Below are 27,190 nucleotides of genomic sequence, written 5' to 3'. Positions count from 1 at the left end.
ACATCCAATCGGTCATCGTCATTTTGACATGGTTTTCAGGGCCATTTTTTTATTTAGCCTCTTTGCTAGCACATCCTCTCACCATTATCCACACCATTCCAAGCTACTGGAGTGAGCTTTATAAAATACAAGTCTGGTAAGTCTTTGCTCTCTAAATTTTAAAGGTTTTATTGCCTTTAAACTAAAACTCAAATTCCTTGGCCTGACATGTATGACCTTATGATCTAGCCCTTTCCTACATTTTATTCCTGATTTCTTATTATTTGTCTCATTTTTTTTATTATTTCTTACTATTGTTACTAACCTGCTGTTTCTGAAATAGGCTATGATCTTTTAACAAGTCACTTCAGTCCTACCTTTGATCAAAACCTTTCAAAGACCCTCCATCTTACTCAGAATCAAAGCCAATGTCTCTATTGGGCTGTTAAGACGCGCTTCTATCTAACTCCTCATTATCATCTCCTTACTCTCGCTCTCCCTCTCCCTCACTCTGCTTCAGCCACACTACGCTCCTGGGATGTCTTCAAGCAAGTAATATGTTCCTGCTTTAGAGTTGATGCACTGGCATACTCCTTCATTTCTTTTAAGCCTCGGCTCAAATTTTGTCCTTTTGAGTAATATCTATCTGACCCCCCTATTAAAAATTGCGATCCTCCATGTAAATTCTTACTGTGTGCCTTGACTATTTGACTTTTCTCCATAGCATTTATAACATTCTAGTATATTATTTTATTTTACTTAACATTAATTGTAATCCCTCCTCCCCCCCCCCCACCACCACTGCAATATAAAGTCCTTTTGGGCAGGAGTTTTTGTCTCGTTTATTCATTGCTGTACCCAGACCTCAGAAGATTCTCTGGTACCATGGTCTTTCAATAACAGTTGCTGGGTGAATAAAGGGTACACACAGGTTTGCATTTTGGAGTACCTGACAGTGTCTGGATTACACTAGAATTTCCTTTAATGCTCATAAAAGCCCTGTAAGATAATTGCTATATCCATTCTAAAGTTGAAGGCACTAAAATTTCTAAGATGTGAGTCAGTGATGTCTCCAGAATTTCTGTGTAGTCAGCATATATAAGGACAGCATTCTGGTCGGTGGAGAAGTAAAAATTTGACACTCAGAAATACACTATCTTTTCTTCTGTTGCATGTTGTACTTGTGAGTGGCTTGAGATATGCTGATGCATATAGCATGTGCTAAGGCATCTCTAACCTTTGGCAGCATCTCTTGCCCAAGGTTCTGCAATTATTCAGAGCATCCAAGCCAATATGTTTAGGAGACAGTGAATATAACGTTTGTCTATAGCAGAAGTTCATGTAGGGAAGTAGAAAATGACAAGATTGATGGTGCTATTGTGTCTATATTGTGGCTTTTTAGAATGCTCTGCTAGGAATTGGGCTATCATTGGTTCCCAAACCTGTGGTGACTTAAAAATATAGTTGTTCGAAACTATACCTCCTACTGGTGTAGATGTTTAACAAGCTTCCCAGGTTTTTATAAAGCAGCCAACCCTGCCCTGACTGGTTTGGCTCAGTGGATAGAGCATTGGCCTGCAGACTGAAGGGTCCCAGTTTGATTCCAGTCAAGGGCATGTACCTTGGTTGCGGGTACATCCCCAGTAGGGTGTATGCAGGAGGCAGCTGATCGACGTTTCTCTCTCATTGATGTTTCTAACTCTCTATCCCTCTCCCTTCCTCTCTGTAAAAAATCAATAAAATATATTTTTTTAAAAAAAGCAGCCAACCCTGTACTTTAGCTAGACTGGCATTTGGGAACATGGTAAACTACTAAAGGTTTTCAGGTAGCAGTGTGCATAGGTTACTGTTATTTGCAGTTTGATTCTTGCTGGAAAGCACCCCTGTTGCTGTGCACTGTACAAACAGGGAAATCTAACAGGGAGGTGGGTGAGATGTTCTGGAGTAATGTGTCATGCTTTGCCTCACAATGGTATTTTTCTCCCTCTGTTACAGGTCAATGCACAAACTGGCCCAGCTGGAAAGACTTGACCTAGGAAATAATGAATTCAGTGAGCTGGTAAGCGAATGCATTTTCTAAACTTGATAAATACACCCCAGGAGATTTTTTTCTTTGTCCTTGTAGCTCCAGGTATCAAATCAGCAAGTGTACATTTGCATTTGCTAAATATAGAAACAAAATAAAATCTGGGGATTAAAATAATTGTTTGGCTCTATAGTAAGCCACAGAGAACTGGATAATATTAGGATTCACTACAACAAGGGGGATAAGCAGAGGCAGTTTGACAGTTTTGAGCACCAGTTATGTGGCAGGCACCATGTTCCATGTATGACAAAGGTTATCTCATTTCCTCCCGCTTTGACATGTTGCCATGGTAACTTTATGGAAATGAGCTCAAAGTGGTCACCAACTTACATGGCTTTAATGTGGTTTAACAGGAGTTAAACCAAGACTTAACTCAAAATCTAAACCTTGGAAACTTCTGCCTTGGAGGCTTCTTAGTGAAGAGGAGACGTGAATTGTCTTCTATTTCTAATTGTCCTGAAAGTATCTTTCTAGTGAACACATGTTACAACCTCACTACGATCAAATATGACAGAATTCGGATTTCTCCTTTCAAGCTTACGTGTCCTTTAAAATTTGCCTGAAGACTAAAGTCTCTAATGCAAATTAGAAAGCAAATACTCCTTTGCGAGCACACTCAGCTTTCTATTTCAGAAGTCTTCCACTTGAACATCATCAAATATCAAAAATCCAATTCATCTAAAATGTATTTTAATTATTTATAAGTTAAAACAGTTAAGTAATCGGCTTTCCTCTCCCAGCTATGTTGCTAGCGATGTGACCATGTGTGAATTACTGAACCTCTCTAAGCCTCATTTTCCTCGTCTATAAAGTGGAGATTATAATGATTCCTCCCTTACAGGGCTTGTGTGAGAATTAAATGAGATAATGTAGGTGCCGGACCTGGAAAATGTGATTCACAGTAAATCTAATGTACAGGGGTGTCAGTGTAAATTACACTGCATGTTGAATGAGCAAAAAAATTAACTTTTTTTTTTCTTTAACCATAACTGATCTGATCATTATCCCACAGTCGATTAGCTGTTTGTGGAAGGTAAAAAGGTACTTTTCTTGTGTGATTAAAAGTTTAATCTTCTTTAAAGGTTACATGGTTCCTCTCAGTGATCGGCAAACTGCGGCTCGGCAAACTGTGGCTCACGAGCCACATGCAGCTCTTTGGCCCCTTGAGTGTGGCTCTTCCACAAAATACTGACTTCTGCGCATGGGCCACGAAGTTTCAATTGCACTGTACGTGCGCGCCCACACGTGGTATCTTGTGGAAGAGCCACACTCAAGGGGCCAAAGAGCCGCATGTGGCTCGCGAGCCGCAGTTTGCCGACCACTGCTCTAGATTGTGCTCATCTTCTTTGCATAGCATTTCTGTGTCTCGTGTATCCTCTCACCTTCCCTGCTTTTCTCCTTAAGATGGAATTGGATATGTGGGAAGGTGGCTGCACGTCTCTCTGACCTTAGGAAAGGGACTCTCCTGGACTTGGGCTGGTTTTCAGAAGCATGCTGGCAGCACATGCTCTGGGCTGCTGTCTGCAGCTGGGCCTGTCTCCCGTGTTAAATCTGTAGTTCTGAACCAGTCATCGCTCCGGCGATATTTCCTTTGGGCTCAGGAGATATCTCCCTCTTGCTGGACCTGCCACCACTCAGCTCTCATAGGCTATAGACACATGAGTCTCTGCCCTGTCTTCCTTCCAGCATCAGGCTTGGCAGTTCATCTCCTGGTTTCTGTTGTGAGGGTTCTTCAACAACCATAACCCGTATAGCAGCCCCATAGCCAGTAGACATAGACCCTAAGTGCCTACATGATGTGCAACCTGAGAGAGGCCAGGACAAATGAAGTGCAGAGCCTCCCTCTGCCTGCTGCATCTCACTGTCAAGTTTGTCCTGCTTTGCACGCTCTCAACATTGTTATAGGGCAGCCTGGATTGTCAATAACAGATAGTGGCAAAGCTAGTTAATACTGGTAGCTTTAAAATTAGTCCTTAGGAAGGTGGGATCTGCCCATAGTTTTATGAAGAGATGTAGCTTGGCCTAGTAGTTGAGAAGCCATAGACAGTGGATCATGACAACTGAGATTTGACTCTCAACTCCATCTCCGGCTAGGTGGGTTCCTTTGGGTTTGTAGCTCACTCTCTCTCATCAACATTCTCTTTACTAAAACAAGGATCTCACTCTCATCTCTTTTGTAGGCTTTTTGAGAGAATTTCATGCATAATACTCTATCATAAACACTTACTATGTGTTTCAGTGAATTTTAATTTCATCAGATGTATCATTTTGCAAGCCTTTCATTTGTATAGTTTATGAATAAATCTTTTATTATAAACTAGAGGCTCAGTGCATGAAATTCGTGTATGGGTAGGGTCCCTAGCAGCTGCTGGCTGCCAGCCGGGGCCTTCCTTTGTTCCACGCCACCCCCTGGTGGTCAGCACACGTCAGAGCGAGCGAGTGAACTGGTAGGTTGAACTCCAGAGGGGACACTTTGCATATTAGGCTTTTATAGAGAGATATTTGGAAACAGAGATGAATATTTATTTTTTTTAAAATAGACTTACTAAAAGTAAATTTAAAATATATTTTCTTTATCTGAAGCCCCAGTAGCCTAATGGATAAGGCATTGGCCTCCTAAAATATATTTTCTTTATCTTACACTTTATGGTATCTAAGAAATCATCCAAGCAGAAACATTTATTTTTTACTTTTGAACTCCCAATATTCCATAATGGTCACAAAGCAGTCTCTTCTTAATTTTTTTTCAGTTACCCCAGGGCACTTAATGTGATAATACACAGTTATTTGTAGGAGTGGGGGAAGTATAATTATTGAACTTCACATTCCTAATGTTATTCACTTTTAATCAAATGGCTGGCTTTTATTAGTCATATGTGTGGGACTATTATTTCTCTGACAATACAACCTTTAATGAAAAAATAAGAGAATTTTCTATGATAAGAGGCCTCTGGAAATAATGTAATATGAAAGGAAGAGGATTAAATTCTATTCTACAGCTAGATGTTGACACCCAGGAGATTACTATTAGGTGATTCATTTGTGTGACATGGTAATGAGACCGATGTGGAGAGAAAAATGACAATAAGTAACTTTTAAAAACCTTAGAATGTGAAAGCCTAATAAGAACAAAAATTTACTTGCTTAAAAATCAATATAAATATCCCAAATGAGATTCAAACTTGAAATATCTATTAATGGATGCTCCTGTTATAATGAAAATTTCTAAACAGAAGGTATTATTTTATGTTTCTAACAGTAGTAACCACCAAAAAATGCTGGGCAAACTTCTAGGGACATAATAGGTTATTAATGTTGGGGTGGAGTTTTTTAATATATTTTTATTGATTTCAGAGAGGAATGGAGAGGAAGAGAGATAGAAACATCAATAATGAAAGAGAATCATTGATCGGCTGCCTCCTACATACTCCATCTTGGGGATCAAGCCCACAACCTGGGCATCTACCCTGACTGGGAATAAGTCGTGACCTCCTGGTTCATAGGTTGATACTCAACCACTGAGCCATGTTAGCGGGGCAATGTTTGGGTGATTGTTGTTGTTTTCTAATTATTTCTTTCATGGCTTGTTTTTTGTTTTGTTTTTTCAATATAAAATTAATAAATGAATAGTTTTCAAATTTTAGAAGTTTTTTAAAAAGTATAAAATGATAGTAAAAGTCATCCACAACCTTATCTCCTTATATGATCAAAATTAATATTTTTCCAGTGTCTTCTTCCTGCCTCTCCCCCTCATTTTCTTTTAATGAGATCAAATGTGTATTATTTGGAGCCAGGTCAGAGATGGGACACTATTAGGTTGATTTGTGGAACTGGATCACATCAATCCTTAAAATCTTCTGTGTACTATCACATAATGATTCAGATCTTCCCAGAGTCATAGAATGGTCAGGGCCACTAAAACAGATTCAGTAGTTGTCACAGGGCCCAAAAACCCTATGGTAGGTATAGATTTCAGGTATATAGAGATCTGTCCAATGAACTGAGTCCCTATTGTCCTGAACTGGTTGAGGAAATAATGGAACCCTGAAAGCAAATCACCACAAATGAGAAGAATATAGAGCAGACTGAGCAGCAGAGCCTGGAGGATGATGGGATCAGTAGGTGGATCCAGAACCAATGTGAAGCCCTACTGACCATCCCTCTAATTCAGTCCCAGCTTCTTAGCTTCCAGCCTCTCTCACTACCTCGCTGCTCCCCTCCCTGCACTGGTCTGGACATTTGTTTTTCATATGAATTTTAGAATTAGTTTATGAAGTTTTAAAAAGAAAATTCTTGTAATTTGATTAGAAATGCATTGATTCTATTAGATTCTATAAACCAAATTTGATTGGATTAACAATGGAAAATTCTAAGATATTGATTTTCATTAGAAACCAACATGACATATCTCAATTTGTTTGTCTATTTCAATCTTCAGCTAAGTTTCAAAAGTTTCTTCAAAAAAAGTTTTACACATTTTTAGGTTAGCCCTAAGTACCTATATTTTTGTTGTAGTTATCAGTATACTTTTCAAAGGTTATTGTCTCCAACTGTTTTGTTGCAAGTGTACAGTAATCCATTTGATTTTTTGTTTTTTGCTTATATCCAGCTACCTATTAAACTCTACTAAAAACATGAATAATTGCCTTAGATTCTTTAGATTATTCTGTGTAGTGAATCAAAAGTCTGTGAATAGTTGAATAGAAGTAATTGTTATTGTCTGATTCCTGATTTTAATGGAAATTTACTTAATGTTTTGTTATTAAGAATATTCTTTACTATTAGTTTGGGTTAGCTTCAGGATTTACCTTCCTATTTCTAAATTACTAAGACAATTTATCATAAGGAGATGTCAAGCTCTATAAAAAGCTTTTTGACGTTTATCGAGGTAATAGCATTTTTTCTCCTTGAATCTATTAATGCTGTGAATTATATAGAGACAGTTTCTAATGTAAGACCACCTTTGAATCTCTGAAATAGATCCAACATGATTATGATATAACAATGATAATGACCATCTATATAAACAGTATGCAGTTCAAGCCTATCTAGGATTTTTAAAAATCCTTGCTCATATGTGAGATTTGTATACATTATTCTTGTGTACTTTCTCTACCTGTGATTTTATGTTTCTCATCAGTTTTGGAAAATTATCAGTCCTTATCTCCTCAAATGTTGCCTTTTACCTATATGGTCTGTCTTTCCTGCTGGAATTTGGATTAAATATGAATATGAGTATGATATGTGATCTTAAAATTCTATTTTATTAATTAATTTATGTTTTTTTTTCTGAAAAAGTAATCAGATAGGTGATAATTTTTAAATGTTTATTTTGTATCATTAAAGAAAGCATCTTGGTCTCTCTACCAAACATACTCATTCCTCAGAATTTGAAGCAGAATGGTAAGATCATTTTAAGAGTATTTTAACTCCTTGAACTATTTAATGTACCAATTACTGACAGATATTTTTTAATTATAGGCCACTCAAATTCTGCATTAAAAAAAATAAATTGTAATAAACAAATACCTAAGTGATAGCAACAAAAATATTTAAAGAGTAAAAAGAGTTATTTCACATGATAAAAAAAAAAAAAAAAAAACATTTAAGCCTCAGCTGGTTTGGCTCAGTAGATAGAGCATCAGCCTGTGGATTGAAGGAACCTGGGTTCAATTCTGGTCTAAGGCACATGCCCGGGTTGCAGGCTCAATCCCAAGTGGGGAGCATGCAAGAGGCAGCCAATCAATGATTCTCTCTCATCATAGATGTTTCTATATAACTCTTTCCCTCTTCCTTCCTTTCTGAAATCAATGAGTAAATAAATAATTTTAAGTTTTTTAAAAACACAATGCAAAGATGGATTGGATTTAAAAGTTCAAAGAACTCATCAGGAAATGCTCAGTAAGTCTACAGACCACTAGAAGCAAGAATTTCTAACCTTAGTATTCAAAATGAATTCATTTTGGTTGACATTCTTCACTTTATTTCATAGAGTCCAACAAAAAATTCAAATAGATAAATAAAGAATGGAGAAACTCTGAGAAGAAATACCAACAATTGCATAGATTATCTGTTTGGACTATATAAATACTACCAATGTGCTTTCATAGAAATTTAAAACAATTAATACTTATGCTAATGTTTTAACTTGTATCTACAATTAATTTGAATTTAATTAAAGAATTTAACTTAAGAATTAAACTCATTCTACTAAAAAGTGTAGCTACCAATGGTTTCAGCTCCCTAATTTGCCCAGGGTGGACTCATTTTTAATTACCTGGGATGCCTGTATACCTGAGGCAAGCACTTTATTATCATATGCAGTAATTTTCTTTATGAGTGATTACAGCATAGGTTTCCCACACCTATTAATCACACTTTGTCAGTTATTCTTCAAGTAAAGTTTATAAGTAGATAGTAATAAAATACAATTTGTCATCAAATAACTGGCTACCCCAATTTTAAGGAATATATTTGAAACATCTGAGTCACTAACTCTTCCATTTCTTATATTTGTAAAATGTCCAAGGACAATGATATTGTAGATATATATCATAGACATTGACAAATGTTATTAATATATCAAGAATTTTTTGAAAAATGAAGCTTATTTTTTAAATTATTACAGGCACATCAATTTCTGTATCAAAGTCCAGGCAGGAGGTGGAAACTATATCAATTATTTCACAAAGAAAGTTTCACATAAAGAAAGGTTAATTGTGCATCAGAGAACTAAAAGAGTAAAAAAGAAGCACTGAAGGGTTACAGACATAACTCTAGGACAGTGATGGAGAACCTATGACACGTGTGTCAGAGGTGACACGCGAACTCATTTTTTTTGTTGATTTTTGTTTGTTAAATGGCATTTAAATATATAAAATACATATCAAAAATATAAATCTTTGTTTTACTATGGTTGCAAAAATCAAAAAATTTCTATATGTGACACGGCACCAGAGTTAAGTTAGGGTTTTTCAAAATGCTGACACGCCGAGCTCAAAAGGTTTGCCATCACTGCTCGAGGAAGTAGCTAAAATCTCTAGGAAACAAATGGGAGAAGGTAGTGTAGGGAACTGGGAAAACCTAAAGCTGGGACTAAGACATCTATAGAGGGCACCAGCCAGCTAGGTAATAGTGGTGTCCCTTAGGGGGCCTGATAAGGTTGGTTCTAGTTGTGTTGAAAATTGCTGTTGCTGAGGTTCATTGTTGCTACAAGGAGAAGCGTTGCCATTGATGCTACTGTTGAGATTCTAAAATGACAAGGAAGTAAAACAAGGAGCAAGTCCCATCTTCTTCCTCTGGCCTCCCGGTCTCTCTCCAGCACACCCAACTGTCAGTGCCTGTCACAGAGCTGCCTGTCCAAAAAGAAATGTTAATCTCTGAATTACAAGCAGAATATAATGGGCCCACAGCTAAAAGGCAATAGCTTAAACATTTAAAGTAAAACAAATGTTTATTTTTGCCAACTCACTTGCAGTATCATTCTCTCCAGAAAGCTTTCCCTCTTCCTAGCAGAGCACCAGGTTCCCAACTGGTGCTTGATAAATATTTCTCAATGACTTGAATGGGGAATGATTTGATTTTAAAAGTGAACCATTTGACCCAGTGATCCCACTCTATGAATATATCCCAAGAAACTAGAAACACCAAGCAGAAAGAATATATGCACCCCTATGTTCATAGCAGCACAATTTACCATAGCTAAGATTTGGAAACAGCTAAGTGCCCATCAGCAGATGAGTGGACTAAAAAATGGTGGTATATCTACACAACGGAATACTAAGCTGCAGTAAAAAAGAAGGAATTCTTACCATTTGCAACAGCATGGATGGAACTGGAGAGCATTATGCTAAGTGAAATAAGTCAGTCATAGAAAGATTAATATCACTTGATCTCACTCATTTCTGGAATATAATGAACAACATACACTGATGAACAAAAACAGATCCAGAGACAGAGAAGCATCAATCAGACTGTCAAACCTCAGAGGGAAGGTAGGGGAGGGTGGGGGGTAAGGGGGAGAGATCAACCAAAGGACTTGTATGCATGCATGTAAGCCTAACCAATGGACACAGACACCAGGGGGATGAGGGCATGAGTGGGGGGGTGGGGGGCATAAGGACACATATGTAATACCTTAATCAATAAAGAAAAAAGAAATAAATAAATAAAATAAAATAAAATAAAAGTGAACAGTTCAGCCAATTCTCATCTTCAGAATTATGCCTACATAAATAGGAAATTGAAGTATTTCCTCCAATTCTAAAGTAGAGGAAACACTTTATCTGAAAAGCAGTCATTCTGTAATTAGCTATCTTTTGAGGAATCAATTTCAATTCACTCTGAGACACACTTCCAAACAAGTTTCTCCATGAAAATTAAAAGTACAAAATTTGAAACTGTGCCCAATAAATAAATAAAACTGTATTTCTACTAACTCTGAAATTTGAAAGGAATCCTTGATGAATCATTCAAACAAAATGTATTTTCTGACTGAAAAGAATTGTGAAGGCTTTTTATCACAGGAAGATCACATTGGGTGTCCACTTTTATAAATGCAACATCTGTCTACTTAGGATTGTGAAAGCAATTTCCAATATCACACATACAAATAAAGAAACTTACTGTCTTGCTTTCAAACTTTCCCTTTCGTAGCAATAAAATAAGTCACCTTTGCCTTTGTTTTCAAAGGAAGCAATTTTCCCTCATTGCCATTTCTTATTACTTTAGTATCATAACTGGGCACTGTGAATGAAACTAATTAGCTCTGTTTGCCTTTCTATAAATTAATTGTTCTAAAAGTGGCACATATCTCAATGTAGTCAAGTACCTTGGTGATTCTATCAAGAGTTCTACCAGAGAAATTAAAGAAAAAATAAACACTCCCTGATTCAACCAGGGTAGACTACATTAAGTAAGAATACAAATTTAAAATCAAGGCTTCACAAAGAAAACAGGAGATTATGTAATCATGGAGCACACCCAGGAGAACATTCTTGAGTTGTGAATAGGGATTGTGAGTCACCTAAATAACAAACATAAATTGTATGTAGAGTAATCAAATTCAAACTGGAATCTTCCTGACTTACATACTGAGTTGGTAATATCTGGATGTATTACCTGAAATTGAATTAATAGAAAAAAAGTTATTTGATTTCAGGTTTCACAACAAATCAAACTAAAAGAATGAAAATGCCAAGGAGAAATATAGAAATATAAAGAAAAGGGTATGAAGAATGTGTATGTGTGTGTGCACATGTGCGTGTGCATGTGTGTGTGTGTGTGTGTGTGTGTGTGTGTGTGTGTGGTGTAACTAAGTGTAGGTGGCCAGAGAAGCTTCACTCAGAAGATGACATTTTAATAAAAACTTAAAGAAAACTAGAGAAGAAATCATGCAAATATCTGGGCGGAAGATTGTTCTAGAAGAGGGTACAGGAAAAGTACAAACATCAAAGATGAGAGCAGGCATAACATGTGGACATCAAAAAGACTAGAATGGCCCTGGTTGGTTTGGGTTGGGTAGAGCATCAGCTCACAGACTGAAGGGTGCTGGGTTCGATTCAGGTCAAAGGTTGCAGGCTTGATCCTTAGTCCTGGTTGGGGTGTGGGCAGGAGGCAACCAATTGATGTGTCTCTCTCACATCAATGTTTCTCTGTCTCTGTCCCCCTCCCTCCCACTCTCTCTAAAACTCAATGGAAAATATCCTTGGGTGAGGATTAACAACAACAAAATAAGACTAGAATGGCTAGAATACATTAAGTGAGGAGAGGGGGGTGATCAATTATTTGGGAATGGAGTGGGTTGGGGTAGGGGAATAGAGATAGAATCCTGTAAGACATTTTAAGGTTTTGAACAAGTAGAACCACTGGTCTGACTTACATTGTTACATTATATTATATTGCACTAGGTTACAGTATGTTATATTACATTAATTTACATTATTGTACATTATATTACATCACATTACATTACATTGCCAGGATCACTTTGACTGCTGTGGGGAGAATAGTTAGAAAGTGGGGCAAGGTGGAGTTAAAGGGACCAATTAAGAAGTTGTTGCAATAATACAGGAAGGAAATTACAGTGTGCTGGATTGGGGTAGTATCAGTGAGGTGGTAAAGAGTTGGTTTCTGGGTAAACTTTAAAGATATAGGCCAGAAGTAGAATCTGAACTTGCCAGTTAGGGATACCCTCTTTCAAAAAAAAAAAGTAATACACAACTAGGAATACACAATTAAGTACATAAGTGAATGAAAAAAGAAACTACAAATTTTAAATTACAAATTAAAATTAATAAAGTACAATTTTAAAAGCTGATAAGTGCCATAAACACCATTAAATCCAAAAAATAGCATAACACACATTTATGATGCTCCTTTCCCCATGCATTTCGGTTTCATGCTCTTTGACAGCCTTTTCACATGACAAATATTCTGTAATATTATTTTCTATGGAGAGAATAGACAAATAATCCAATCTTTTATCTACCGTGGATTTTATCACTGCTAGTTCAGAAACATTTATTTTAGCCTTACAATTTTCAATGTTACACCTTATAAAATTTTAGGATTGTTGTCATATTTTGGAAAAGCTGTTGCTCAATACATTTTAAGCCTTGTTTCTCCTCCTCCACATAATATTTCTGGTGCTGGGAGCCAATGGACCTGTTCATGTCCCAATATGTCCTCTGGTCCTGCACCTTCGTGTCCTAATGATCAGGGGGGTGGCACAATGAGCAGTGGGCATATTTCTGGAAGTCATTTCTACACTAGATGGCCAGCAATAAGTTAACTATATGCCGACATGATTGCAATCCATATAAATATATTCCACTACAACTATAATAAACGTATTCTTATGCAACTTCCTTTTATCTAGCATCCTAAAATGTCTGTGACGTGAGAAAAATTACAACAGAGAGGAAGTCAGGATAGAAATTATACTTAAAATATTTTTACTTTTACTCAGCATTCCAGGCCTAAGCATATACCGGTATTCCTATTGCTGAACTATAACAAATGACCACAAATTTAGTGGCTTAAAACAATACAAATTTATTATCTTACCGTTCTGAGTTCAGAAGTCCTAAAATCAGGGTGTCATCGTGGCTTTGTTCCTTTTATAGGTTTCATGGGAGAATCTGATCCTTGCCTTTTCCAGCTTCTGGAGGCTGGTGGCCTCTTTCTCACATCACTTCAATCTCTATCACTACATCTCCTCTGGCTTCTCTTCCATCATCACATCTCTTGCTCTATCTTCTTGACTCTCCTGCCTCCCTCTTAGAAGGATGTTTGTGATTATATTAGGACCCCCTCCCACCCCTCCAGATAATATAGGATAATATATTACAAGATCATTAACTTAATCATGTATGAAAATTCTCTTTTACCATTTAAGGTAACATATTCACAGAGATCAGGAGATTGATATCTTTGGAAGTCCATTATTCAGTCTACCACAATCTGACTTCTGCCCCCAAAGATTCATATCTGACCCACATGAAAATGCCCTTGCCCCAACTCAAGTTTCCCAAAAGTCTCATCCATTAAAACATCAACTCGGTATTAAAATCTCACCTAAAATCTCATCAGTTCAAGTCTCAAACTTCATCATCTAAAGCAAGCATGTCAAACTCACGGCCCACGGGCCACATGCCTCATTTACTTGGCTCGTGTTAGCCTTTGAGTTTGACATGCTTGATCTAAGCATCTAAATAGTCATGGGTAAACTTTGGGTATAATCCATCCCTGGGCAAAATCCCTCCCATCTATAGACCTGTGAAACTAGAAAACAGTTAATCTGCTTCCAAAATACAGTTGTGCAATAGGCATAGAATAACAGTTACAGACATTTCCAAATTTTTTTTTTTTAAAAAAAGGACCAATTTCAAAATCCAGCCAAGCAAAATTCTTTAAGTTTCAGACCTTAGAATAATATCTGTGGCTTAAGACACAGATATTATTGGCTTCTGAGTCATCCTTCCTTTTCCAAGAAGGAAAGCAACTTTTTGCAGCTGAGTACATTTACCAACTGTTTCCTACCTATAGAATTTTAGGAGTCTGGCAGTTTTATTTTGTCCTATCTCTGACCTTTTCAACCTATGCTGGCAATGTTTCTGTTGATATAACAGTCATAAGAGCTTATGTTTATTTTCTCCTTAGTCTCCATTGCCCTAGGAGCTATGTCGGTAAAGATATTGCTACAACATGTCTGACATTTTGCTGCCTGTGGAGTCTTGTAGAATTTTTATGGTTTTCCGTCTTACATTTAAATCCGTTAGCCATTTTGAGTTTGTTTTTGTGTATTGTGTAAGTTGGTGATCTAGTTTCATTTTTTTTACATGTATCTGACCAAATTTCCCAGTACCATTTATTGAAGAGACTGTCTTGACTCCATTGTATGCTCTTGCCTCCTTTGTCAAATATTAATTGAGCATAATGGCTAAGGTTGGTTTCTGGGCTCTCTGTTCTGTCCCATTGGTGTACTAGTATATGTCTGTTCTTGTGCCAGTACCAGGCAGTTTTGAGAAGCATGGCTTGGTAATATAGCTAGATATCTGGTATTGTGATCCCTCCAACTTTGTTCTTCTTTCTCAGGATTGCTGTGGCTATTTGGTGTCTTTTTTTATTCCAGATGACTTTTTGGAGAGTTTGTTCTAGATCTTTGAAATATGCTGTTGGTATTTTAATGGGGATTACATTGAATCTGTAGATTGCTTTGGGTAGTATGGACATTTTAATGATGTTGATTCTACCAATCCATGAGCATGGTATGTTCTTCCATTTGTTTATGTCTTCCTCTATCTCTTTTTTCAATGTCCTGTAGTTTTCTGAGTACAGTTCTTTTACCTCCATAGTTAAGTTTATTCTTAGTATCTTAAATTTTTTTGGTTCAGTGGTAAATGGGATTGTTTTCTTAGTTTCTCTTTCTGTGAGATCATTGGTGGTTATATAAAAAAGCCATAGATTTCTGGGTGTTAATTTTGTATCCTGTTACATTGCCGAATTCATTTATTAGGTCTAGTAGTTTTTTGATGGAGTCTTTGGGGTTTTCTATGTACAGTATCATGTCATCTGTGAATAAGGTCAGTTTTACTTCTTCTTTTCCAATTTGGATACCTTTTATTTCTCCTTGTCTGATCGCTGTGGCTAGCACTTCCAGTACTATATTGAACAGGAGTGGGGAAAGTGGGCATCCCTGCCTTGTTCCTGTTCTTAGGGGAAATGAGTTTAGTTTCTGCCATTGAGTATGATGTTGGCTGTAGGTTTGTCATATATATTCCTGGCTTCTTTGAAGATGTCTGACAGGTTTCTGGAGACACATACATACCTAACCTCTTTGTGTGGCCTTTGTGGTAATGAATGAATTATCTGACCTTTTAACCCTTACAAGACACTAGCAAAAGACTGCCCAGACATACCCTTGATTTTTTTTCCTGAATCTCCTAATTTTAGCATCTTTTGCAATCTGGAAAGGAAAAGAACTTCCCAAATCAAGTCCTAGTTATTTTTTGCTTAACAGTTCTCTCAATTTACCTCTTTCATCATGTATAGTACTGTAATCAGCAATTAGAAACCAGGCCATACCTTGGATACTAAACTTGAAAATCTGTTCTATCTGAATGTCATGTCCATTAGTGAAAGGGGTGTTTTAAAATCCTTTACTATTTTTATGTTATTGTCTATTTCTCCCTTCAGTTTTTTCAATGTTTGCTTCATAGATTTGAGTTTTCTGATATTGTATAATTATAATACTTATAAATATTATATATTCTTACATAATGGACCATTTTATAATTGTGTCATTTCTTTGTCTTTTGATAGTATTTAACATCTATTTTGTTGGATATAAGTATAGCCAGGGGTGGGCAAACTTTTTGACTCGAGGGCCACAATGGGTTCTTAAACTGGACCGGAGGGCCGGAACAAAAGCATGGATGGAGTGTTTGTGTGAACTAATATAAATTCAAAGTAAACATCATTACATAAAAGGGTACGGTCTTTTTTTTTTAGTTTTATTCATTTCAAACGGGCCGGATCCGGCCCGTGGGCCGTAGTTTGCCCACGGCTGGGCTAGTGTTCACACCCCCCGCCCCCCCCCCCCACACACACACACACAGAAGGGCCTAGGGCTGTCTCTATTCTCTTCTGGTTACCATTTGCATGAAATATCTTTTCCCATTCTTTCACTCTCAGCTATGTGTCATTAAATCTAAAGTGAGTCTCTATAGACAGTATATAAATGGCTTTTTTTTTTAAATATTCAGTCCAAAAAAAAAAACAACACCAAAAACCCAATGTCTTTTGATTGGGAAATTTAATACATTTACATTTAAAGTAATTATTGGTCTGAAATAACTTACTATTACAATTTTGTTAAATGTGTGTGTCTTCTTTGTAGCTCTTCTGTCTTTTCCCTCTGGCTGTCTTCATTTGTGTTTTATTGATTTTTTTTTTTATAGTGACACATTTTGATTCATTTTTTATTTTCCTTTGTGTATCTTTTTTTTGAGTATTTTGTCAGGTAATTTATATACCAGCATTGCTTTAGCATAGGTTTTTTTAAGATTTATTTTGTTCCTTTGTTCAGGCCTTACTTCCCTGTTTCTTAATGTTCTGTGACACTTTGTTGTCTGCACAACTAAAAAACACCTAGCTTTCCCATTTTTTGAAGACTAACGCTATACAGGGGAAGACCTGTACCAATCAGTCCAGCTAGAGATTCCAGGGATAAGAGAGGTAGTTTTTAAGGTCAGGAGTTCTATTCTGGAAATCTTAAGTTTGACATCCCTATTACATATCCAAATGGAGATGCCAAGATGGCTATTAACTATGAGTTGCGGCAGAAGTACAGATAAATATCCTATATAATAAAGAGGTAATATGCAAATTGACTGTCACACCTTGCACAAGATGGCCACCCCCATGTGGTGACAAGATGGCCTGCAGGGGAGGGCAGATGGGGTGACCAGGCCGACAGGGGAGGGCAGTTGTGAGCGACCAGGTCAGCAGGAGAGAGCAGTTGTGGGCGACCAAGCCAGAAGGGAGGGCAGTTAGGGGTGATCAGGCCAGCAGGAGAGCAGTTAGTTGTCAATCAGGCTGGCAGGGGAGTGGTTAGGGGGTGATCAGGCTGGCAGGCAGAAGTGGTTAGAGGCAATCAGGCAGGCAGGATAGCGGTTGGGAGCCAGCAGTCCCAGATTGTGAGAGGGATGTCCAAGATTGGAAAGGGTGAGGCTGGGCCGAGGGGCACCCTGGCCCCCAGTGCACAAAATTCATGCACTGGGCTTCTAGTATATAATAAATATAAGTATATAAATATATTTTAAAACCATGTGACTAGATATGACTACCAAAGGAAAGAGTATAAACAAAATATAAAGCAATAATTTATACATACTATAATTGTGTACGATAGATGCAAGTAGAATCGCTCTGGTAAAATGAGGGAGGGGTCTGGTACCCAACAGCCTTCTTCTATTTCCTGTTGCTCCACAACACAATTCTATAATCTGTATTAACAAACTCAATTAACTATTGGGGGATATTGTGGAAGGCACAAGATGCTCCCCAAGATCTGTACCCCCAGAAATATATACTAGCATGTCTCTTCCTATTTATTCAAACAAGTGCGTGCTGTGAAGTGATTTTGCAGATGTAATTAAATTCCCAAGTCAGCTGACCTTAAACAGAGAGACACTGGGTGAATCTGATCTAATTAGGTTATCCCTTCAAAGATAATGGACTCTTCTTAATTAAAGAGATTGAAAGTGTAAAGGGCTCAGGGAAAGAGCCATATTTCAAGGATCTGAGAGTGACCCCAGCAAGGAAACATCTGACAGCAAGGAAGGAAACAAGGACCTCCAACCCTAAGGAACTGAATCCTGCCACATGACCATGAGCTTGCAAGAGGACTGCAAACTCCAGAGGATAATGCAGTCTAGCCAACCCCACCATTTTGGCCTTTGAAACCCATGCCCTGACTTCTGACCTACAAAATTTTGAGTGTTGGTTTAAACTAGTAAGTTTTCAGTTATTTGTTATGCAGCATTAAAAAAAAACAGCTATATTTTATGTATTGTTCTTGCAAAGATTAGAACACATTGAATAATTGAAAGGATTGGTAAGACTCCAAGGAGCATATGCATGTGGGGCTTTCAATAAAGGCCAATGATACAGTAGAGCAGTGAAAGGGAGAATGCAGGAAACCTCAGGGCCCCAAAGCCTTCCAAGTACAGCTTTCCAAAATCATCTTATTCACACGAGGATGTGTGCTGGGGTCCAGCCCCAGCGGGTCCAGGGGTCCCCAAAGGTGTGGACGGAGTCGGCGAAGAAGGAATGACACGGAGACAGCGTTCAGTTGATCAGCAGCCTAGCCAGGATCTCTAGCCAGGATCTCCAGCCAAGTTCTGGTCTGGATCTCCAGCGAAGTTCTGGTTAGGATCTCCAGCCAGGTTCTGTGTCCATGTTCTCTTGCTAGGTTCTCCAGCCAGGTGCTGTCCAGGTTCTCCAGCCAGGTTTGGTCAGCAGGTTCTAGTCAGGTTCTCTTGCCATGTTCTATCCAGGTTCTGTAGCCAGGTTCTGTCTCTAGGTTCTTCAGCCAGGTTCTCTCGCTAGGTTCTGTCTCTAGGTTGTGTGGCCAGTTTCTGTCCAGGATCTTTTCCCATGTTCTCTCACTAGGTTCTGTCTCTAGGTTCTGTGGCCAGTGTCTGTCCAGGATCTTTTGCCATGTTCTCTCCAGCGAAGTTCTTCTGTCTCTAGGTTCTGTGTAGGTTCTGTGTCTAGGTTCTGTGTCTAGGTTCTGTTCTCCAGTTTCTATGTGTCCTGTTGTCTTGTTACATCTGTATTTATACCAGTTGATTCCAATCCTATCAATCTCTATTCCAAAGGTTAGGGCGATTCTAATCTCCATTCCACGGAGTAAAGATTATGTAGCTTAAATGTGATTGTTCGTAGTAAAAGTGATTAACTACCTGCCTGGCACTTAGTTAAGGGGTTTTATTCCCTCCCTAACTTCAGGGGAAAATCCCTACCTGGGGAAACAACCTTTCTCAGAGAGGTGACCTTGGTTAAAACACATAGTGCCAAGAAGGTGAGCAAACATATTAAGAACAGTATGCCATATATGCCAGGTCCCTTGAAACAGCAAGGATGGACCGGCTCCCGGCAGATGTGCTTCATCTCTGCATAAAACCACCAGGATTTGTATGATAAATCTTAGTGTCAGGAAAGCTCCCTAAAAGTTTCCAGTAGCATCTTTCATGCCCTCTGCACACATTGCCATGCCAGGCTATTGAACTGGTGATGACAGGTTATTATCCCCACTAGGGGACTTTCAGTCTTAAAATAGTGTTACAAACCTTTAATTAACCACTGCCCTGACCTTGGCCAAGAGTCTAGGCTTTCCCAGAAAGAAGTTTAGAGATGAACCATTCCACCTGTAAAATAATTCTATGCCATACAATTCTGTCTCCCTTTCCCTTTCCCTACTTTACTGTCCCTGGGTCCCCAAACAGGATATTACATGTTGGCTGTGGTGAATGAGCAGTCTTCGGTGCATGCCTGGATAATCAAGGTTGTGGTTAGCTACCTGGAGTGAGGCACTCTGGTTAAGTCCTCAGGCCTGAAGAGTGCTTCTCAAGCCATCATCTCTTTCTGCCATTGTCAGGGGATTCTTAGGGGCTAAAACTATACTTGCCAACAAGTTGTAGAGGAAGAACTACTAATGATAAACACATTATAGAATTTCACTGCTATTTTGATTGTGCCAACTTGAAGTTAGTGAAACATTGCCTTCTGCTCTATCTGACCCCACACTCATGATAGAAGCCAATTAGAAACAGATCTTCATTGAACAGTCCAAGTTAGTGAAATAGTCGTAAGTGCTAATGCCTGACTGCCTAGATGTCCTCCGATTGATCCTTATGGACTAATTATGGCCTCTTTTGCTCCCATTCCCTGCTTTGCAAGTCTGAAAATTGTCTTTGTTTAAATTGTTAAACTGTTTACATTACTCTTTAGTTGTAGTACAGAAGTGTAAAAAGGAAAAAGAAAAAAATCCCCTTTAGCAACCTCCCAGTCCCGTTCCCCATAGGTTAGCACAGTTTAATGTCTGTCGCCTACTTCTTTTCTGTCTATGTACAAACAGGCACCTCCATATCCATTTTCCCCCTTAAGAATATATCATGGACACTGTACATCTTTGATTCATTTTTAAAAATTATCAATGGTTTCCCTCAATGGGCATCATATTATTTATTAAATATATAATCTATTGATGGACACTTATGTTTTTCCAATATTTTGCTATTGTAATGATGCAATGACTAATGTTTGACACATTCATGCAAATATTTTCAAAGAATGGCTTCTCAGAGATAGAATTGCTGGTTCATTGAATTGCATATTTTATTTTAATGGATACTGCAAATTTTTCTCACAAAAGCAGTATTAATTTACATGAACTTTTGGAACTCATTAGAGAAACCAAACAATTCTGACTTCCCAGAGGGACCCCTTTCTGTTTGAATTAAGTCATAGGTGATTGGCATTGAATATTTTTTTACAAATATAATTAAATCTACTCTGTATCTTCTATAAAATTCTTTAAGTCTCTAAGTCTTATTTTACTCTTTTCTGTTTATTAGCAGCAGCATTTTCCTGTTTCATTTGTTTTTAGATTTTTTCTGTTTTTATCATGTCAACAGAACTTGAAGAGAGATGAGACATAAAACCATTTTGACATATGAATCCAACTTACTGTTTATCAGCATATGTTTATGCTATATTTATGTAGGTACTCTGCAAGCACTGAGGATACAAAGATGAATAAATTTTACCTTTCATATATTCAAACCCAATAAGAGTTATGCAAATTATAACACCACTAGAGGCCCGTTGCATGAAGAGATTCATGCAATAGGCCTTCCTTCCCCTGGCTGCCGGCACCGGTTTTCCTCCAGCACCCGAGACCCAGGTCTTTGGTCCAGCCACAACAGACTTCTGCGAGGCTAGGCTTCTCCCCTCTGGCCGCAGCGGGGAAGTGTTCAGTCTTCAGTCTTTGCACCTGCATATGCAAATTAACCACCATCTTTGTTGGGTTAATTTGCATGGTCGCTCTGATTGGCTGGTGGGTGTAGCAGAGTGACACCAATTTTGCATGTTTCTCTTTTATTAGTGTAGATAATTAACATAAAAAATGGATTGGTGGATGGATAGATAGATGATAGATAGATGATGACAGATGGATAGATAGATAGATGATAGAGATAGGGGATCTGAAGAGTGACTTTTGTGGGGGAAGACAGAGAGGTTTACAGTAAGGTAAGACTGAAAGCTAAGTAGCGGAGAAAGAAGAGCTGGTAGCTATATAGGGATGAAACAGAAGGGTAGGCTTGAAGAGCTTGAAATGGTTAGATATGGCTGGATACAGATTCTTTTATAGGATAAAGGAAGGCAAGATTAGAAAAATAAACCGAAACAAGAGCAGTAGAGTCTTTGAATGTCACATTAAAAATTTGCTATTTAGCCCTAACCAGTTTGGCTCAGTGGATAGAGCGTCAGCCTGTGGACTGAAGGGTCCCAGGTTCGATTCTGGCCAAGGGCATGTACCTTGGTTGCGGGCACATCCCCAGTGGGGGGTGTGCAGGAGGCAGCTGATCGATGTTTCTCTCTCATCGATGTTTCTAACTCTCTATCCCTCTCCTTTCCTCTCTGTAAAAAAATCAATAAAATATTTTTTTAAAAAAATTGCTATTTATTTAATGAATAACAGCCTGAAAAATTTTAAGCAGGAGAAAAATATATTTAAGTGTACATTTTAAAATTTACCTCTGATATGAGGATAAATTAACCACTCAAGCAACAATTTTTATTGATAACCTACTGTGTGTTAGAAATTATGATAGAATCTAAAACTTTAATAGACTAGACTAAAATCAATGATAATTGAGTTATTATAGTAGACTCCAAAACAGATTAAATAGCCAAAACTAAAAAATGAAGTCAGAAGAAATGAAGAAAAAAAGAGAATGGATTCAAGAAATAAAGAACTTGAAAAGGGGTGGGTATATTAAAGGGAGAAAGAATCAGGTATGTTTATTTTAGTTATAATTGGGATGATTTGGTGGATAATGTTATTAATTGAAGTAAGAGGAGTAGAGGAAGAAGTAGAAGTTGGGTAGGAAAAGGTGGAGGTTCTGAACACCCTGAATTTCAATTACCTTTGGAACATGTGGGTGGAAAGACCCAAAAGGTAGTTAGAAATACAGATCTGGAAGTTAGTAAATGTGACAGAGCTAGAGATAGAAATTTGAGAATCACTGTCATGAAAAGATAATAATAATAAAGGAAAATGCCTAGAATCAGAAGGGGAATTGTGTAAAATAACACAACAAATATGGAAATGTTTTACAAACTTTATACTGTTATTATTGGAACAATTAAACAAAGCTACTAGGTCCTATTAGAATTTAAGTTTCACAAATCAAAGAATGTGTCCCTCCCGTTCAACATTGTATCTCAGAACCTAGAATATTTTCAAACATGTGATAGGTTTTCAGTAAACATTCATTCCTTTTCTGAATATATTTATTATTTGTCTTACATATATATTTTTATAGGGGTACATCAGGGTTGTGACTTTTTCTGATGAAATCTCTCACAGTCCTTCTATAGCCACACAATCCATGAAGAATTTGGGTGCCATTTCTTTAACTCTATAAAAAAAAGTTTCTTCCTTACGTTCGTAACTCAAATAAAACTATAACAGTCATTTTTAAATGTTCAAAGAGTTTGACTTTACAGAATAGTTACTATTTTCTTCCTTTCCTGGTGCACATTTTATATTATGTTAATAAGACCGAAATAGAAATTTAAGAAAATTTTTATAGTTAATATGGAGAAAATAAGAAAGAAGCATGCATCTGTAATAAAGCTCACAATGGGCTAGAATTTCATTATTCATTTTTGATGCCTTCAGTATATTCACAGCATGACCTCTGTGATTGTCAACAATGACAATCTTCTCAGATGCTTAACGTGGTGCCAACAGAGGGAGAAAACCCCAGTGGTGCATGGTCCTGTTGTATGCTATGGAAGCCCTCCTTCTGAGAACAAAATCAGTCTCTCTTAATCAGTCAACAGACATTTTTTGAACTCCTGCTGTGTGCCAGACATTGCACTACATTCGTAGAAGCTTATAAAGGTACAAAATGTGCCAGTGCCTTCAAAAAAGTATGAGCCTGTTGTGAGGACAAGGCATAAAAAAGTGGTATAAAGCATCAAATGAGGTGTCCAAGGAATAAATGCTACTCTGAGGTCAACTTTCAAGGTCTCCTAAAATTTGTCCGTTTACCCATCAAAAGTGGTTGCCTAAAGCCACAACTATAAGAAAGCGAAAAATTATCCTTCTTATACCCTTCACTAGGCCAAATTTTACTGCTTACTAGTATTATTCTCCATACTTGCAGCTTGTGTCCCTGCTTCTATGTCCTTGTTTGTACTGATTCTTCCTTCTGGAATATCCTTGCTTTCTCTCATCCCCCTCTCTATACTGCATTATAGTTTGTAAATCCTAGCCTTCCTCAAGGCCCAGCTCAAATGCAGTAGATTCTCAAAAATTCCCTGATGTTACTAGCTAGAAATTATCTTCCTCTCCTATAAATTCCACTATAAAGAGATGGCCACTGCAACCATTACTTTCTTTATTATGCCACAGTTGTCCCTATTCACGTAGGTGCGTGATTACAACATGACATGTCCCTTCTCTCTCCCCTATTGCTTGATGAATATTGTCCATAAAGGGATTTGAATCCCTCAGAACCCAATGAAGCTAACTTGTGGTTTCAGTGCATCCAGCACTCTTGAGTCTTTCCATCCGCTGTGGTCCATAAAATCATCTCATAAGCCTGTTCTATTTTTAATAAAATAACTACATAATATTTGATTTTAGTTGTGATTAATCACCTCCCCTAACTAGGATGTGAGCTCCTTGAAGGCAAAGAACCTGTGCATTCATCTTAGTAACCTCTATGTCCAAGTGGTGTATATTAAGAAAGCTTCCTCAAATTACCATCAACATTTGTTAAAAATTTAGATTTCTGGGTCACACTCTGAGAAATTCCAATTCAGTAAGTTTCATAGGGAGGTCAGGAAGCTACATTTGTTTAAACTCCCCAGATGACCCTCAACTGCAGTAAATTTGAAAATGGTCACTAGTTAATGAATATGTGTGAATGAATGCTGACTTTTTACTCTCTAAAGTTATAGCATTATAAGAAAAAGACATGTAACTACCTAATCTTAAGCTATTTGAACACAATAGATTCTCAAACACTTTGGAATCAATGTATGCTAATGGGGTGACTAATGGCAGGTGTAATCTTAAAAAGCTTTCCCTAAGGCACAGAATTTGCTAGGCCTTGAAGAATGAGTTTGATATGGTAGGTGGGGAGTAGAGAGAGCATCCTGGCCAGGAGAGTGACATGATCAGAAGAATGAATGGAGATGAGGAAACACAAGCATAGTGAGGGCTGATGATTAGATTAGCTTAACGAGAGCAGAGGTCCTTGTGGCAGAGGAATGAGAGATGAGGCTGCCTCCCCACTGTATAAAATAAACCTTTGTTAGTGGAACTCTCATTTTCATTTTCATTTAATGAAAGCAAAAATAAGTGGGTTTGATGTGATTAATGACCAACAAGGGAGATACGGTGCTGACTTGGCGAGCATCCACCCGATGGCATGTGTAGAAGTACAAGATTTAGTGCAGAATGAACCTGCCCAAGCATCTGTTCACAGCTCCATATGAAAACGGAAAAAATAGACCAGAGCATATGTTACAAGTAGAGGTCTGGGCAACTTATTTTTATAGCATGTTGGTAGGGATTCACATTTTTAGAAAAATTCCTTACTGACTTGTTAATGGGATTTGAATATTAAAAAGCAAAACTTTTTTAAAAAGCATTCTGTTCACACATGAAAAATAAATTAATTTGTTACCAAAATGATAATAAATTTGCAGATAAAATGTAATCCTTTGGTCTTATGGCATAGCCAACATCAACCTATACATCTATAATTAATCCTCTTGGACATTACTTCATTCATCAATCTGGCAAATAATTATTAGCAATTTACTAATAGATTGCAAAGCACTGTACACACAATGTTAATGTGAAGCATCATATGCATGACACAAATTGAAAGATTTATTCTTACCTGGAAGAGATGTTGATATGGAATGATTAATTTAGACAAGTTATTATTTATTCCTTCGTTTATTCAACAACTCCTGGATGAATAATGTGGCTCTATGACTTTGTTTTTTCCTCTGGTATATCCCCCACACTAAGCACTATGTTTGAACTATGTTCAGATATCTGTTGGATGATTACATTTATTGATCACTCTATCAGGTTCCTATATACAAAAGTAGAGTATCATGCCAAGTGAAATAAGCCAGTGAGAGAAAGATAAGTATCACATGATCTCACTCATATGTGAAATCTAATGAACAAAATAAACTGATGAACAAAATAGATCCAAAGACATAAAAGCATAGAACAGAATGCAGAATCTCAGAGGGAAGGTGGGGGAGGGTGGGTGGGTTGGAAGTGATCAACCAAAGAACCTGTATGAATATATGCATAACCCATGGACACAGACAATAGGGTGGTGAAGACCAGGGAAGGAGGAGTGAAGTGGGGCGGGGAGGGGGGGCTAAAAAGAGTCAATGGGGGAAAAAAGCAGACATACCACTGAGCCAATCTGGCCGAGCTATGTAATACTTTCAACAATAAAGATCTTTTTTAAGTAAATGGAAAACTCATGGAGTTTATAGGCTAGTGAGGAAAACAAATATTAATCAAGTACAGGCAGAAATGTAAAATTCCAGCCGTGACAAGCGTTGAGGAACTTCTAAAGAAGTTTGGCCAAATACTTTCCTAAAGGAGAAATCTAAAGATCTTGGAAGTCTAAAGGATGAGTGATAGCTAACCAGGCAAAGATAAGGAGGAAGGGCACTTTAGGCAGAGGACGGGGAGAAAGGAGCATGATGAGCACACAGTGACTGAAATATAGATCCAGAATGGAAACCTAGGTAGGTAATGTGAAAGTATGTAAAGACAACTCTTAGGGAGTTGTAGAATTATAAATGTTAGACAAGGTCATATAAGTGAAGAAATACCTCATTTAAAGTTGCTATAATACAAATTGGTTTGAGCTACAGCCTCAAGACTCATTGCTCATTTGTAATATAAAAGAAAAATGTGTCTGATAAAGCATACTAAATTTTTTACACTGAAAAGCAAAACAATTGAGCATGTAATTTCAAATTATATAACCTTGATCTTTGTAGATTGCACCAATAAATATAATTTTACTAAATTACACAGTAGCAATTAGCCCTCAAATGGGGGTTAATAAAGGAATCAACACAGTATCATAAGAATAATTTGAGTGTACTGATGTAGAACTATATTGACGGATTAATATACCCTGGCAAACAGCTCATTCAACTGTTGTATAAAACTAATAGAAACTATATAATTTATTAGTGTAGTTCATATAATAGAATCTATGTAGAGAAAAATAAACCCGAGAATTTTAAAGAGCTTTAAAGCAAATGTAGAAACAATGAAATGTTAAAATCTGACCAAAGAAATAATTGACTATTATCTCACTAGTAATTATGCTCAGGTAAATTAATATTCTTTTCCTCAATTCATTTTGCTTTTTCTTTGGCCTTGTGTATTACTACAATTTTTACCACAGTATTTACCTCTAGATCTGATCACTCTCCATTACCCTGTATCTACATTTTGTCTGAAATCAAATTATAACATTCTTAAGGTTTCCCTCCCCCACATGCATATGCACCTGTATCCCATAACAGTGCCATACCTAAGCTTGGTACTTGATAAGTACTTGTTAAATTTTCAGAAGTGGCCAGTTAGAATATTTACAAATCAGTATTATAAGGTTTAATACTAAAATGAGAATTATTATAAGTTGCTAGGTTTAGATCATTATTATTTAGATAATAAGTGTTCAAATAACCAGGTTTAAAGATAAATGTTGTAGAATGTTAAACATATTCTTTACCAGCTTATATTATTTATGTGAGATA

General features: G+C 37.3%; 1 protein-coding gene across 1 annotated transcript in view; it reads left to right on the top strand.

The window, feature by feature from the left end:
* The window catches only part of LRRC7 (leucine rich repeat containing 7), a 481,537-nt gene that overhangs the window by 299,519 nt on the left and 154,828 nt on the right, over positions 1–27,190 (top strand). Inside the window, exon 8 of the mRNA XM_081085905.1 lies at positions 1,975–2,038. Coding sequence (XP_080942031.1) covers positions 1,975–2,038 — 64 coding nt within the window. The remainder of the gene's footprint in view (positions 1–1,974; positions 2,039–27,190) is intronic.

This window comes from Myotis nattereri (genome assembly GCF_964212035.1).
Source record: "Myotis nattereri genome assembly, chromosome: 3".
Taxonomy (NCBI): Eukaryota; Metazoa; Chordata; class Mammalia; order Chiroptera; family Vespertilionidae; genus Myotis; species Myotis nattereri.
The sequence above is the reverse complement of the archived record's forward strand: the minus strand, read 5'-3'. Positions and strand labels throughout refer to the sequence as shown.